Genomic DNA, 10,878 nt, shown 5'->3' on the forward strand with positions numbered 1-10,878 from the left:
CCTAGGCCTGGCCTTGGCCTCACTGGGACAGCCCTGCTCCCATTGAAGGGATCCAGAGCCCCAAAGAAGCCTCAGGTCAGGGCCACAGGCAATGGGCCTTCCAGGTCCATGGCAGCTGAGTTTTCATTAAAGCTGCTCTCAGCAGCAATGGCCCTCCTTCTACCTGCTGGACAGGAGAGAATGTCACCTTGAAGCTTACCTCATTGTCGTCCCAAAGGGTGCGTCTGAGGGATGGGGTCCTGAGCTTGGGTGGGTGATGAGGGAAGGGTTCTGGGCCGGCACCTCCAGAGGTGGGGACCGGGAGGTGGGTCCTGCTGGGTGACTGTGCACCCTGCCCCTCGGGGAGAGGAAGAGTGGCACCTACCCATAGCCTCCACCCCATCCCTTCCCCTGCTTCCCCCGTTGGCGTCTAGCCGTGGAGACGATCCCGAAACGATGTGGACCAAAGCCTCTAGAAACTCATGGACTCCACACTCACAGACCCCTCCGCATCTCCCAGCCCCCTGCTTGCCTCTTAGGCAGAGGAGAGCCCACCCCTACCCCCGAGAGCCGACCGTGGGCCACGCAGAGCAACATGGGCACAGGAAACGTGCCATTTCATTTTGCATCTTTAATGTGACACCGATACCAAAAACACGACAGCACGACAACAGCACACAGTGAAAGCAGGAGGGCAAAGAGAGCTTCGTTTTGCATGCCATCTTCGATGGGCAGGCAGAGGCTGCCTAGAGTGCTATGTGAACACGGGGTCTGAGGAGTGAACACGGGGTCTGAGGAGGCACTCTGGCTGGGTGGTTGCTGCAGGTCATCAGCGCTGCCTGTGGACACAGGACACAAGAGCGACAAGAGAAGTAGAAATACAGGTGAAACAGGGAGGGATGTAAGGAACAAAACACGGCTCTGTCCACACTCTCGTGGTTGCCCCCTCCCCACGCCGGGCCTCCCGCTGACTGACTCCCCACGGCCCCTCCTGGGCCCACCCTTCAGAGTCTCCTTTATGGGCCCCAAACCTTACTGGATCCAGGAGAAGAAGTTGGCAGTGGTTCTGGCGGCATTTCTGCTCCGGATGGTGGAGCTGGTGCTAGGGCCATCTATGAGGCTGGCGTTGGCCGCACCAATGTTGCCACTGCTGACGCCAGCTCTCCAAGTGGTTCTCCTGTTGGCACGGTTGCTATTCAGAATGTACTGATGGTATCTGGCCCAGAAAGCAAAGGGGATCCTGGCCCAGGCGTCGCCAAAATCTCCGTCCTCATCCCAGGTCAGGAGCTCCACCTGTACGTCGTCCCAGCTCCACCGTCCAATCAGAGCTTCGTCCCCGATGTTCATCCGGGCCCTCATCTGGGCCCTAGCGTGCTCCTCGGCCATATCCGCATCCATAGTCTTGAAGGCATCATCCACAGCCTCCAGGAAGTGAGCCTTCCAGTCCCGGGGGTCTCGGTTCTGATACTGCGGTGGAAAAACAGCAACCATCCTAACCCCGCGCACACGCGCGACCCCATGCTCACCGAGCACCTGCTTCCTGCCCTACACTCCCCTGTGCACTGTTGGCCATCACATGAAGACCGCGGGAGTCGGGCTCCCCCGATTCTGGACCAGACCTGGGATTTCGCCCCATCCCTCCTCGCACGTGCGACGCCTGCAAACCTGGGCGAGTCGCCTAGGAACCTTTCTGAGCCCCAGTGCCCTCACTGGACAGACAGACCGCACAAGGAGCCCGTGGCCCAGAAACAGACGAGGTTTCTGTGGGAAGTGCCAGCCCCTGGGCCTGGCCCCGCAGCAGAGGCTCTCCGTCCGTCCGTTACCTGGGCGATGAATCTCAGCACCCTCATCTTGCTGGTCTCGTAGCGGGCCCGCAGGCCCCAGAAGAATTCGTACTCGGGCGGGCTGCTATTGGGGACCTTCTTGTATTCCAGGTACCTCAGTGGAGAGGAACATAATCACCTTTTGCCTCCAGCCAGCCAGACAGGTGGGCTGTTGCACTAATGGCTCCCGGGTGGCCCCTTCCCGGCCCCGAGGCTGCAGCTCAGAGTCCACGATTGCCCTGGCCCTCCAACTGGCACCCCACTCCCGAGCTCACTGCCAGGGTCCCTGCCTCCAACACCGAGGCCTTCAAAGCCCTGGGCTGCGTGTGGCCCCTGCCCAGCAGCCACGGGGAGGTGTGTGGGCGGGGGAGGGGGACGCTTGTAGGGTGCTTGTGCGCAGGAAGGCCACACGTTTGGTGCCCCTTGTCACAGTGACCCCGGTTCCTGTTGGGTGTGTTGTAAACAGAGGAGCCATTTCTTCAGGCAACCTGCTCTGAGCACACCCCGCCGCAGTGTCTCGTCCGTGGCCGGGCTGAGCCCTGGGACGGTCCACCATAGAAAAGGACTGTGAGGGGAAGAAACAAGCAGTCCGGCAAGCGCAGCGTGCTCCGTACACACTCCGGACCCTGTGCGCACGCGCGCGCACGTGTGCTAGTGCACCTGTGTGAGTGCACACGTGTTTCCCCAGCTCCGACCCCCACTCTGCAGCCCCAGGTTGCTGGGATGGAAAGCCGGGGCTGTTGTCCTACAGCCTGTGAGTGCAGGTGCTCAGTGGTGTGGTGGTTGGAACGCGCCCCGCACCGTGTTCTCAGGCCACATGTGCCCCCTTTCCCCAAGAACGCCCTGGAATTCTACCCCCCCCCCCTCCTCGGGCACTCTCATACCCCCACCCGCTCTCACCCCAGGGACTCCATCCCTCTAGAGTGAAGAGCCAGGATGGGAGTGGCTTCCTCAGCCAGACCCGCACACAAGGAAGGCCCCAGTGTGAGACAGAGGCGACTCGGTCAGTACTTACTTCTGCCTCACAAAGTCGTTGGTAATGAGCTTCTTCAGGTCGCCAAGGAATGGGTGCCTCACCCTGAGGGCAAGGAAAGAGTCCATGACCAGAGCCGGTGGCACTGCCCCATGTGGGCCGGAGCACTCCCTACCAGGACTGAGAGCTTCCTGGCCCGTGAGGCCTGGGCATGCAGGGGTCTGACGGCCACTTGTCTGCAGCAGTGGCCTACAAAGGGGTTTGAAGGAGCCCCGGAGTCTGGTGCTTTGTCTTAGATCTCCTCTGGGGGACAGAGGGGGGACGTGGAGCAGAGAGGGGGCCCAGAGTTCAGGACCATTTCGCCATGCACCCTGGTGAGACCTTGTGCGCTCTGCCTGGTCGAGGACGCCCACTCCCCTGCACCAGACCATCGGGCTGGTGGGATCCTGGGGCTTCCTGGACCCCGGGACAATGCTGAGGGGCAGCGAGAGCCCAGGGAGTCCAATCATACCCAGGGCGCAGTCCCATCTTGCGTAGTGCCTCCCAGAGGACAGCTGCCAGGGCAGATGAGGTACAAGAATTTAGAACACGAAGGTGAGGCAGGGGGCAACCCCCCAGCTGCGGGTCCGGCAACTCACCCTCGCTGACACGGTTGCCATTCATGAAGATGACTCCCAGAATCACCAGGAGAAGACTCAGCCTGGGAGTGTCCTTGGTCCTAAAGGTGTACAAAGAGGGACCCTGTCCAACAGCCACTGGCCCAAGAGACTACACACCCAGCTCACCCAACCGGCCTCTCCCAGATTGCTCCACTACAGGGCAGTTCTTCTCACTCTGCCCATGGCTTGCTACCTGATCCAGACAACTCATTCCTCCGCTTGAGGCTGCATCGCTCCAGCCATCCACTGTGGATGCTAGCACCCCCTCCCGGGATTCTGCCAAGGACGGGGCTAGGCAGGGGGAGCAAACGCTTTGCCAGAGGTGTGTCCAGAGGCTCATCCACACCTTCCCTGCCCTTTGGCCCGGGGACCTACAGCGCACAGGGAAACTCCCCCAGGACCAACCGCTCCGCCATACCCAGGCCAGGCACTTAGCATGAAGAGCGAAGCAGCCAGAAGCCTGCTTTCTTGGAGCGAGGGGAGCGGGTGGGCGGGGGTGGGACCCTGAGTGCAGCAAGGCTTGGTCCCCTCTGATAATCACTTGGCACCACGCCCTGTGGGTGGGCACTGTGCTAGGCCCTCGGGCCCTGTCTCCCTGTTTCTCTGAGGGGAGGGGGGGGCACCACCCGGGAAGGCCACAACCCTCCTGCCCTCTCTCACTTTCCCAGGAGGCGAGCTGAAGAATCCCGCGTGCAGGTGAGAATGTACAGATGCTCTTCCTTGTCGATCTCCTTCAGGTGGATCCCGAACTTCTGCACGGGGAGAACACAAGAATGTGAGGTCAGAAATCCATGCCAGGTGTCCTGCAGGCAGTCACTCCATTCCTGCCAGAGCATCTCCTAGGCAGGGAACCCAAAGTCCCGGGGGAGGACGCAGAGGCGCTGGCCTGTGGGAGCCCGGGCACTGGCCAAGGCAAGGGGACCCACTTCGGGAGACAAGAGACCCCCAAGAGCACGAGGGGGAGGGCGCGAGGAGGAGGAAGCATGCAGTGGGAGCTCTCAGGTGGAGAAGCGAGGCAAGGCTTCCCAAGCAGACACCGGGCCTCCAAGGCTGCAGGGTGCAAGGCTTCCTGGGGCCTCTCTTGCCCCACAGAGCTGTCCCCCACCCCCACCCCGCCCACCTTTTCCAGGGTGTATGTTGCCCGCTCAATGATCTCAGGGAAGTGCTCGTCATATTCTCGGATGACGTCTTTCATCATGTCTGCAGGAGGGGAGAGGTAAGGAAAGCATCTGGGATGAGCAGAGGGCCACAGAGCCGCGGCCTCTCTGTCAGCCCTGCTGAGGGGGGGCACAGTCAGGGCCCATCAGCCAAGGCCTGATAACTGGGAGCATCTGATGGGGGTGGGGCCACTGGGGAGGACTGGAAGAGGAGAGAGGGCAGAGCTCAGGGATGGGGCCCAGTTGTCCACCTGAGCGCTTGATGGGGATCTTCTTGTAGTCCTTAATCATCAGATATTTCACCAACTTATTTGCCTGGAGAAGGAGAGGTGAGGGCACGGGTGAGCTCAATGAACTGGCCAGCAAGGCAGGAGGAGAGGGCGGGGGAAGGGCAGACTCCTTACCCTATCTTGCAGAAGGGCCACGTTGCGGGGTGGCAAGCACAGTATGTGCCTCGAGGGTACCTGGGGCCTCACGGCCATCGGGGGCCGAGGGCCCATCTGAGCCCGCGGGGCCATCTGAGCCCGCACTGTCAATGGGGGCTGCGATGCTCTCCAGGTCGGTGGGACCACAGGAGGCTCTCTCTCCTCCTCGCTGCTCTCATACTCATCATCCAGGTGCTTGGACTGTAGCATTGGGGAGAAGAGAGACCGGGGCTACCAAGCTTACTGTGCCCAAGCCCCTGGCAACATCTTCACCAGAGCAGGTACTTGGAAATAAGAGTAGTGGGAACAGCGGCTGACATGTGCAGAGGGCTCACTAAGTGCCAAGCGCTGAGCCAACCTCTTCTACCCCCAGGCCGGAGGGTAGGGACTAGGTGGAGTAAAGACATGCTAGCACATTTGTGTTATAGAAACCCGGACCAGTTGAGAGAAGAGGAGGGCAGGGCAAGGCAAGGGGAGGGGGGAGGGAAGGGGAGGGGAGGGGGAGGGAAAGGAAGGGAGAGGAGGGGAAGCAAAGAGAGGGGAGGGGAGAGGAGGGGAGGAGTTGGGAGAAGAGGGGAGGGGATTGGAGGGGAGGGGAGGGGAGGGGACCATTGGGGCTTGGAGAGGGCAGGGAGATCTCACCTTCTTTGTTCTCTTGCCTCCCATCCTGGCCCAGGGCTCATCGCGGTTGTTCTGAGCAGTGGCAGCTGCACCCTCAGGCTCAGGGGCGCTTGTGGCCATCTTGGCCTTGGCAGCAGCTGCTGCCACAACATTCTGAGGCTCCACCCACCGAGTCTTAGCGAGGGCCTTCCCAGACTTGGCGGTCTTGGGCCTGGTGGCTGCCCCCTCCCCAGCAGATGCTGCCTGAGCACTGGGGCCCTCTGGGGTAGGCTCTGGGGCCGGGGCGGGTCTCTTGGGGCGTGGGAAGGCTATGCCACTGACACCTGCCGGCTGGGTGAAATCAAAGCCATCATTCTGACCCAGAAAGGCTTTCTTGGGCTGGGTGGCATCCACCTCACTGGCCCGGGCCTGGGAGGCTGGCTGGGGCTGTGAGGAGGTTGCTGGCGCCCCAGAGGCAGCCATCTCACTGTTGCCTGGCATCTGGGAGCTGTGCGGAGAAGATGCCATGGGCTGGGTATCTTCTCTCGAGGCCTGGTCTGTGGCCATCGGGCGGCTAGTGACCACCTGATTGTAGAGGGCACGGGCGGCAGCAGCAGCAGCCCGGGCAGCAGCCCGGGCAGCCGTCCGAGCAGCACGGTTGGAGTCACCTCGGCCTGCATTGCCAGACTGATCGTCCTCCTCATTGGGAGCTGGTTCTGGATCCGCTCGGAACGCATCCACCAGAGTCCGGGCCAGCATAGGGTGGTCCAGTTCCCAGGGCTCATTCTGCAAGGCCAGAGCGAGGGGTAGGGGAAGGCAGACAACTTTGCACACTCGCACATCATGCTTCCCTGTGCTGGCCAGCCTCCTCCAGGCAGCTAGCCAGGCAGCCAGCCAGGCAGCCCCCAACCCCCCCCCAACCCCCCCTCCCACCTGCAACTCCACCCCCCGCCAAGACCCCCACCCCCATCCCCACTCCTTTTCTCCCAGCAGGAAAGGGAAGGTTTCCTTTGGAGTGCTAGGTAGTCCTTCCCCATCAGCCCTCCCCTCTGCATACAACCACCCCCCCACCCCGCCCAGTTTAGCAGGCTAGCAGGTGGCCAAGAAGGGGCCTCACCGCCAAGACACGCAGGCTTGTACCCAAGCTCCCAAAGGCTCGGAGGAGATGAATGTCAAAGCTGGTGAAGGTGCCATAGCCTCCGAAAGCACCAAATTCTTCATACTCATTTCCGTCAAACATCTCGTACTCCCTAACTTCTTCAAGACCGTCTTCCATGTCTTCAACGTTGCAGCATTCTGATTCCATGGGGGAGCTTCCCTCAGCCATGCTGGGTCCCAAGAAGAGAGCTCAGCCTGAGAGGGAGGGGGAGGCCTCTTCAGAGGGAGGAGGAGGGACCCAGTGGAGGCGGGGTTTCTCAGGAGGTGGGATTTCTCAGGAGGTGGGATTTCTCAGGAGCTGGGGGGAGGGGGACAGGCAGCCATCATCCCCCCCTTACTGGGCAGAAGGGGTGGGGGTGAAATCTGTTGGGGTAGATTCTGTCAGAGACAGAGCCCTAAGAGAGAGATAGAGGAGGTCCGAGGAGATCTCCTCCCGCCCCCGCCCCCCCCCCCCAACACACACCCCTCCGCATTAAAAGGGGAGTTGATGTCCAGGCAGGCTCCCCATCCTGGTGGCTCGATTTGAATGGAGGGGTGGACCAGCGGGCTTGGGTCTGAAGAAACCCCAAAGGGGATGATGGATGCATCGATAGAAGGAGAAACAAAGGGCCTGAATTTAAAGGCTGGAGCAGGGAGCCAGGATGAAGGGGGAGCCGAAGAGGTGTGCGGGCTCAGATACATGGGGACCACGGAAAGCTCTGAATCCCAGGGACCCCTTGGCGAGGTCCGGGTGGGAGGGGGGTGGGGTGGGAGGGATTGGGGGATTCCGGTCAGCTCAGGTAGGGCTCACACAGGAACGCTAGGGGCAGATGGGAGATGGAGGGGGTGCTGGGGGGGGGGAGACGGGGGGGGGGAAGGGAGGGCGGCTAGGACTAGGTGAGGCTCCAATTAGAAGCTGGGGGTCTCCAAAGGCAGGATTGCAACGCCAGGGAAGGGAGTGATCTGGAGTGGTTGGGTGGGGATGGGGCCTGTTTCTAACGCAGCTCAGCCCGAACACACGGGTCCAATCGTGGGATCCGGTGTCACCAGGGCTCGGATCCCCGGAGCCTGGGTCTGAAGATGGGGAGGATGGGGCTCCTATCTAAACCACGGGTCTAACGTGGTCCTGGTTCGGGATTTGAGTGCTTGGGTTCTGCTCAGCTCCGGGAGGGGGGGCGGGGGGAGCGCTGCAGGGGGGTGGGGTGCGTTGTCCCGGGAGGAGTGGCGCAGCGTGCAGGGGTCCACTCGCCCGCTCCAGGTCCTGTCTCGGGCTGGATCCTTACCTTCCCGGGGGCTCCAATGGCGTCGCTCCTCAGCACCAGGAACCCCGCAGCCGCGCCCTCGCCTGCTGCTGCCAGCACAGCAGCTCCGACCACCCCGCCCCTTTTCTCTGCACACCCCCCGCGGCTGGGCAGCCTGCGCATGCGCCGACCCCTTCAGCCCGCCCGCTCTCCCAACAAAAGCCCTGTCCACCAGGTCCCCAGTGCGCATGCGATTCCGCGGGTGTGCGGGCTGCAGGGCGTGGGGGGTGGGGAGGGGGGTGGGGGCGTTTTCTCCTTCCCGCCGGATTCCCCTTTCCACCCCTGCTTCAGACTGCAGGAGCGCGCGCTCAAACCCACCCAGTCATCTACCCTCAGTAGCCCCCACTTTTGCAGCTCTGCCCACCCCCTTTCGCCTAAGCCACCCCCCCCCTCCCAGGGTGGTCTGGAACCCACTGTGCCCTGGTTCCGCTGCATGACCCCTAGGTCACAAATACAGAGGTCTCTAGCAACAAGGGAAATGTAAATGGTCAGAGCATGCCAGTTCCCTTTGTGTTCCCCTCCACTATCCATCTCTGTGGCCTCCAGGCACCCTGGGAACATCTGCTTCCTCAAGCACTCTTTATGCAGCTTGTACATCACAGCCAGATCTGTGCCGGGGCTTGCCTTCCTCTCCAGGCTGCCCTGGGAGGTGGAAGTCAGCATCCCCATTTTACAGATCAGAAAGCGGAGGCACAGACACATTGCATGAACTGGGTACACGGGGCTCAAGAGCCAGGAAACAGAGATGCAGAATTTGGGCCCCCGCCTTCCCCTAGTGCTGGCCTGGGGACCCAGGCATCCTCCGCCTCTTCAGTTTCAGCCATAGCTCCACCACCCACCTGCCCCGCCCTGCCCTGTCAACATCTGTCCCAAACAAGCAAGGTTTGCCTTCTCTGAGGCCCAAGCTCCTGCTCTGCACCCGGGAGGACACGGGTAGAGGGCCCCAGCCCCACCCCTGCCCACTCTATGTGGCCCCATCCAGGTGTGGGAATTGCTCACCGGGGTCCACTCCCCACTCCCACGGTCAGGCCTTTTCCCCTGAGGCCATCCTGGTGCCCACTGGAGCGGCCAGGACAATCAGGCACTTGTGTGTCTGAGCCATGGCAAGCCCCGATTCAGAGTAAATGTTTGCCCTGGTTCCTTCCAGGGCTGGGGCCTGGGGCAGCTGTGGTCTTGCAGGGAGAAGCTGGGCTGGGCTTCAGAATTCCAGGGATGGAGTGCCTGGCCAGCCTGTCTCTAGCTGTGTGAGCCTGCTCAGGTCACTGGACATCTCTGAGCCCAGTTTCTTCTCAATATGCAAAATGGGAAGCACAAGGAGCACTTACTAGGGTCCTACCCAGGGACTGGAGAGACTGCTTTGGAGGCAGGAAATGCTATGTTCTCATCTCAAATGGAAGCTGCACGTTTTACACAGACCTTACTCACTGTTGTGTGCCTTTTTTTTTATTGATTGATTTCAGAGAGGAAGGGAGAGGGAGAGATAGAAACATCAATGAGGAGAGAGAATCATTGATCTGCTGCCTCCTGCACGCCTCCCACTGGGGATCGAGCCCGCAACCCTGGCAGGTGCCCTTGACTGGAATCGAACTGAGGACCTTTCAGTCCGCGAGCTGTCGCTCTGTCCTCTGAGCCACACCAGCTAGGGCTATGTGCGTTTTTTATATCAGCCTCTCCAGGACTCCTGTGTATGAATAGAAACCATTGCTAGGACCACAGCTTTTACTCTCCAGTGACCAATATCAATTCTGCCTGGCTGAATGGCTTTCCTCTGCTGTTGCATAGCAACCGCCCTTGTCAGCTGCCTGCGTCTCTTCAGCCCTTCCTGAGTAACACGTTTCTGTGGGAGGTGAGCAGACCCTAGACACGAAAGCCTTAACAAACCGCCATATGCTGATAGAAAATGCTGTGTTCCTGTCTCAAATCGACCTGTGCTTTTTAACAAAAACCATAGTGGACTTTTATATTCGTTTTGCTTTCCATTTTATTTTTAATTTTTATTGAAACGTGATTGACATATTACATTATAGTAGTTTCGGGCGCACGACATAACGACTCGATATTTGTATATATTGTGAAATGATCATCACAACAAGTCTAGGGCCCAGCCGACGTGGCTCAGTGATTGAGCATGGAGCTATGAACCAGGAGGTCACGGTTCAATTCCGGGTCAGGGCACATGCCCAGGTTGTGGGCTCGATCCCCAGTGTGGGACGTGCAGGAGGCAGCCGATCAATGATTCTCTCCATCATTGACGTTTCTAACTCTCTCTCCCTCTCCCTTCTTCTCTGAAATCAATAAAAGTATATTTAAAACAACAACAACAAAACCACAGTAAGTCTTGGTAACATCTGTCACCACACATAGTTACAAATTTTTCTTATGTTCCCAACTTTGACCACATTCCCTTTTGTATCCGCCTCTCTCTATATGCTATAAGTTATGTAACCACATATGCTAATATGCTAATAACTCCAAAATCTATATCCCCAGTTTGTCCTTCACCTTTGGGATCCAGATCCATAGTCACTCTCCTACATGACACCTCCACTTGGATGTCTCAAGGGATCTTCATAGAAAGTCTGTCTAGACCCAGCATTACCCACCCCCTCCACACACTCACCCCCCACCATCCCTCTTGTTTTTAAAACTCCCATCTTCACAATCTCAGTAAATGGCAACATTTTCCACACAACTACTCACTCCAGGAACTGGAAGTCAATTACCACCACTCCCTCTTATACACTGCACCCAGATGGAAAACCTCTGCAGCTCTCCAGAGCTAACTCTCTCCCCTCCATCACTCCCAGCACATTGGAATTCCAGG

General features: G+C 59.5%; 1 protein-coding gene and 1 non-coding gene across 3 annotated transcripts; both read right to left on the bottom strand.

Annotated features, from left to right (window-relative positions):
• Positions 1–595: 595 nt before the first annotated feature.
• On the bottom strand, positions 596–8,169 carry LOC132225255 (melanoma-associated antigen D4-like). 2 transcript variants are annotated; one of them, XR_009450825.1, is made up of 14 exons: positions 8,037–8,169; positions 6,734–6,969; positions 5,659–6,402; positions 4,996–5,217; positions 4,843–4,906; positions 4,555–4,634; positions 4,095–4,186; positions 3,414–3,493; positions 3,287–3,329; positions 2,818–2,880; positions 1,803–1,917; positions 1,273–1,446; positions 1,016–1,156; positions 596–818 (listed from the first exon to the last, which is right to left on the bottom strand). XR_009450825.1 is itself a non-coding variant. In XM_059680562.1 (13 exons), exons 2-13 carry the CDS (start codon positions 6,941–6,943, stop codon positions 809–811), a joined length of 2,154 nt encoding a protein of 717 aa, XP_059536545.1. In that variant the 5' UTR covers positions 6,944–6,969; positions 8,037–8,169; the 3' UTR covers positions 596–808. The 2 variants fall into 2 exon arrangements, 1 of the variants encoding a protein (XP_059536545.1); XM_059680562.1 differs by having other exon boundaries at positions 1,016–1,446.
• LOC132225438 (small nucleolar RNA SNORA11) lies at positions 2,180–2,308 on the bottom strand. Its single transcript, XR_009450937.1, has one exon. It is a non-coding gene; the product is annotated as a small nucleolar RNA SNORA11 (small nucleolar RNA).
• Positions 8,170–10,878: the final 2,709 nt, after the last annotated feature.

This window comes from Myotis daubentonii, chromosome X (assembly GCF_963259705.1).
Source record: "Myotis daubentonii chromosome X, mMyoDau2.1, whole genome shotgun sequence".
Taxonomy (NCBI): domain Eukaryota; kingdom Metazoa; phylum Chordata; class Mammalia; order Chiroptera; family Vespertilionidae; genus Myotis; species Myotis daubentonii.

Bases quoted from the DNA above. Each gene is read 5' to 3' on its own strand.
- LOC132225255 (XM_059680562.1), bottom strand. From the start codon at position 6,943: ATGGCTGAGGGAAGCTCCCCCATGGAATCAGAATGCTGCAACGTTGAA. The intron at 6,403-6,733 runs GTGAGGCCCCTT...CTGGCCTTGCAG, and splicing joins CAAGCCTGCGTGTCTTGGCG to AATGAGCCCTGGGAACTGGA. The intron at 4,635-4,842 runs GTGGACAACTGG...CCCCTCCTGCAG, and splicing joins GATCCCCATCAAGCGCTCAG to ACATGATGAAAGACGTCATC.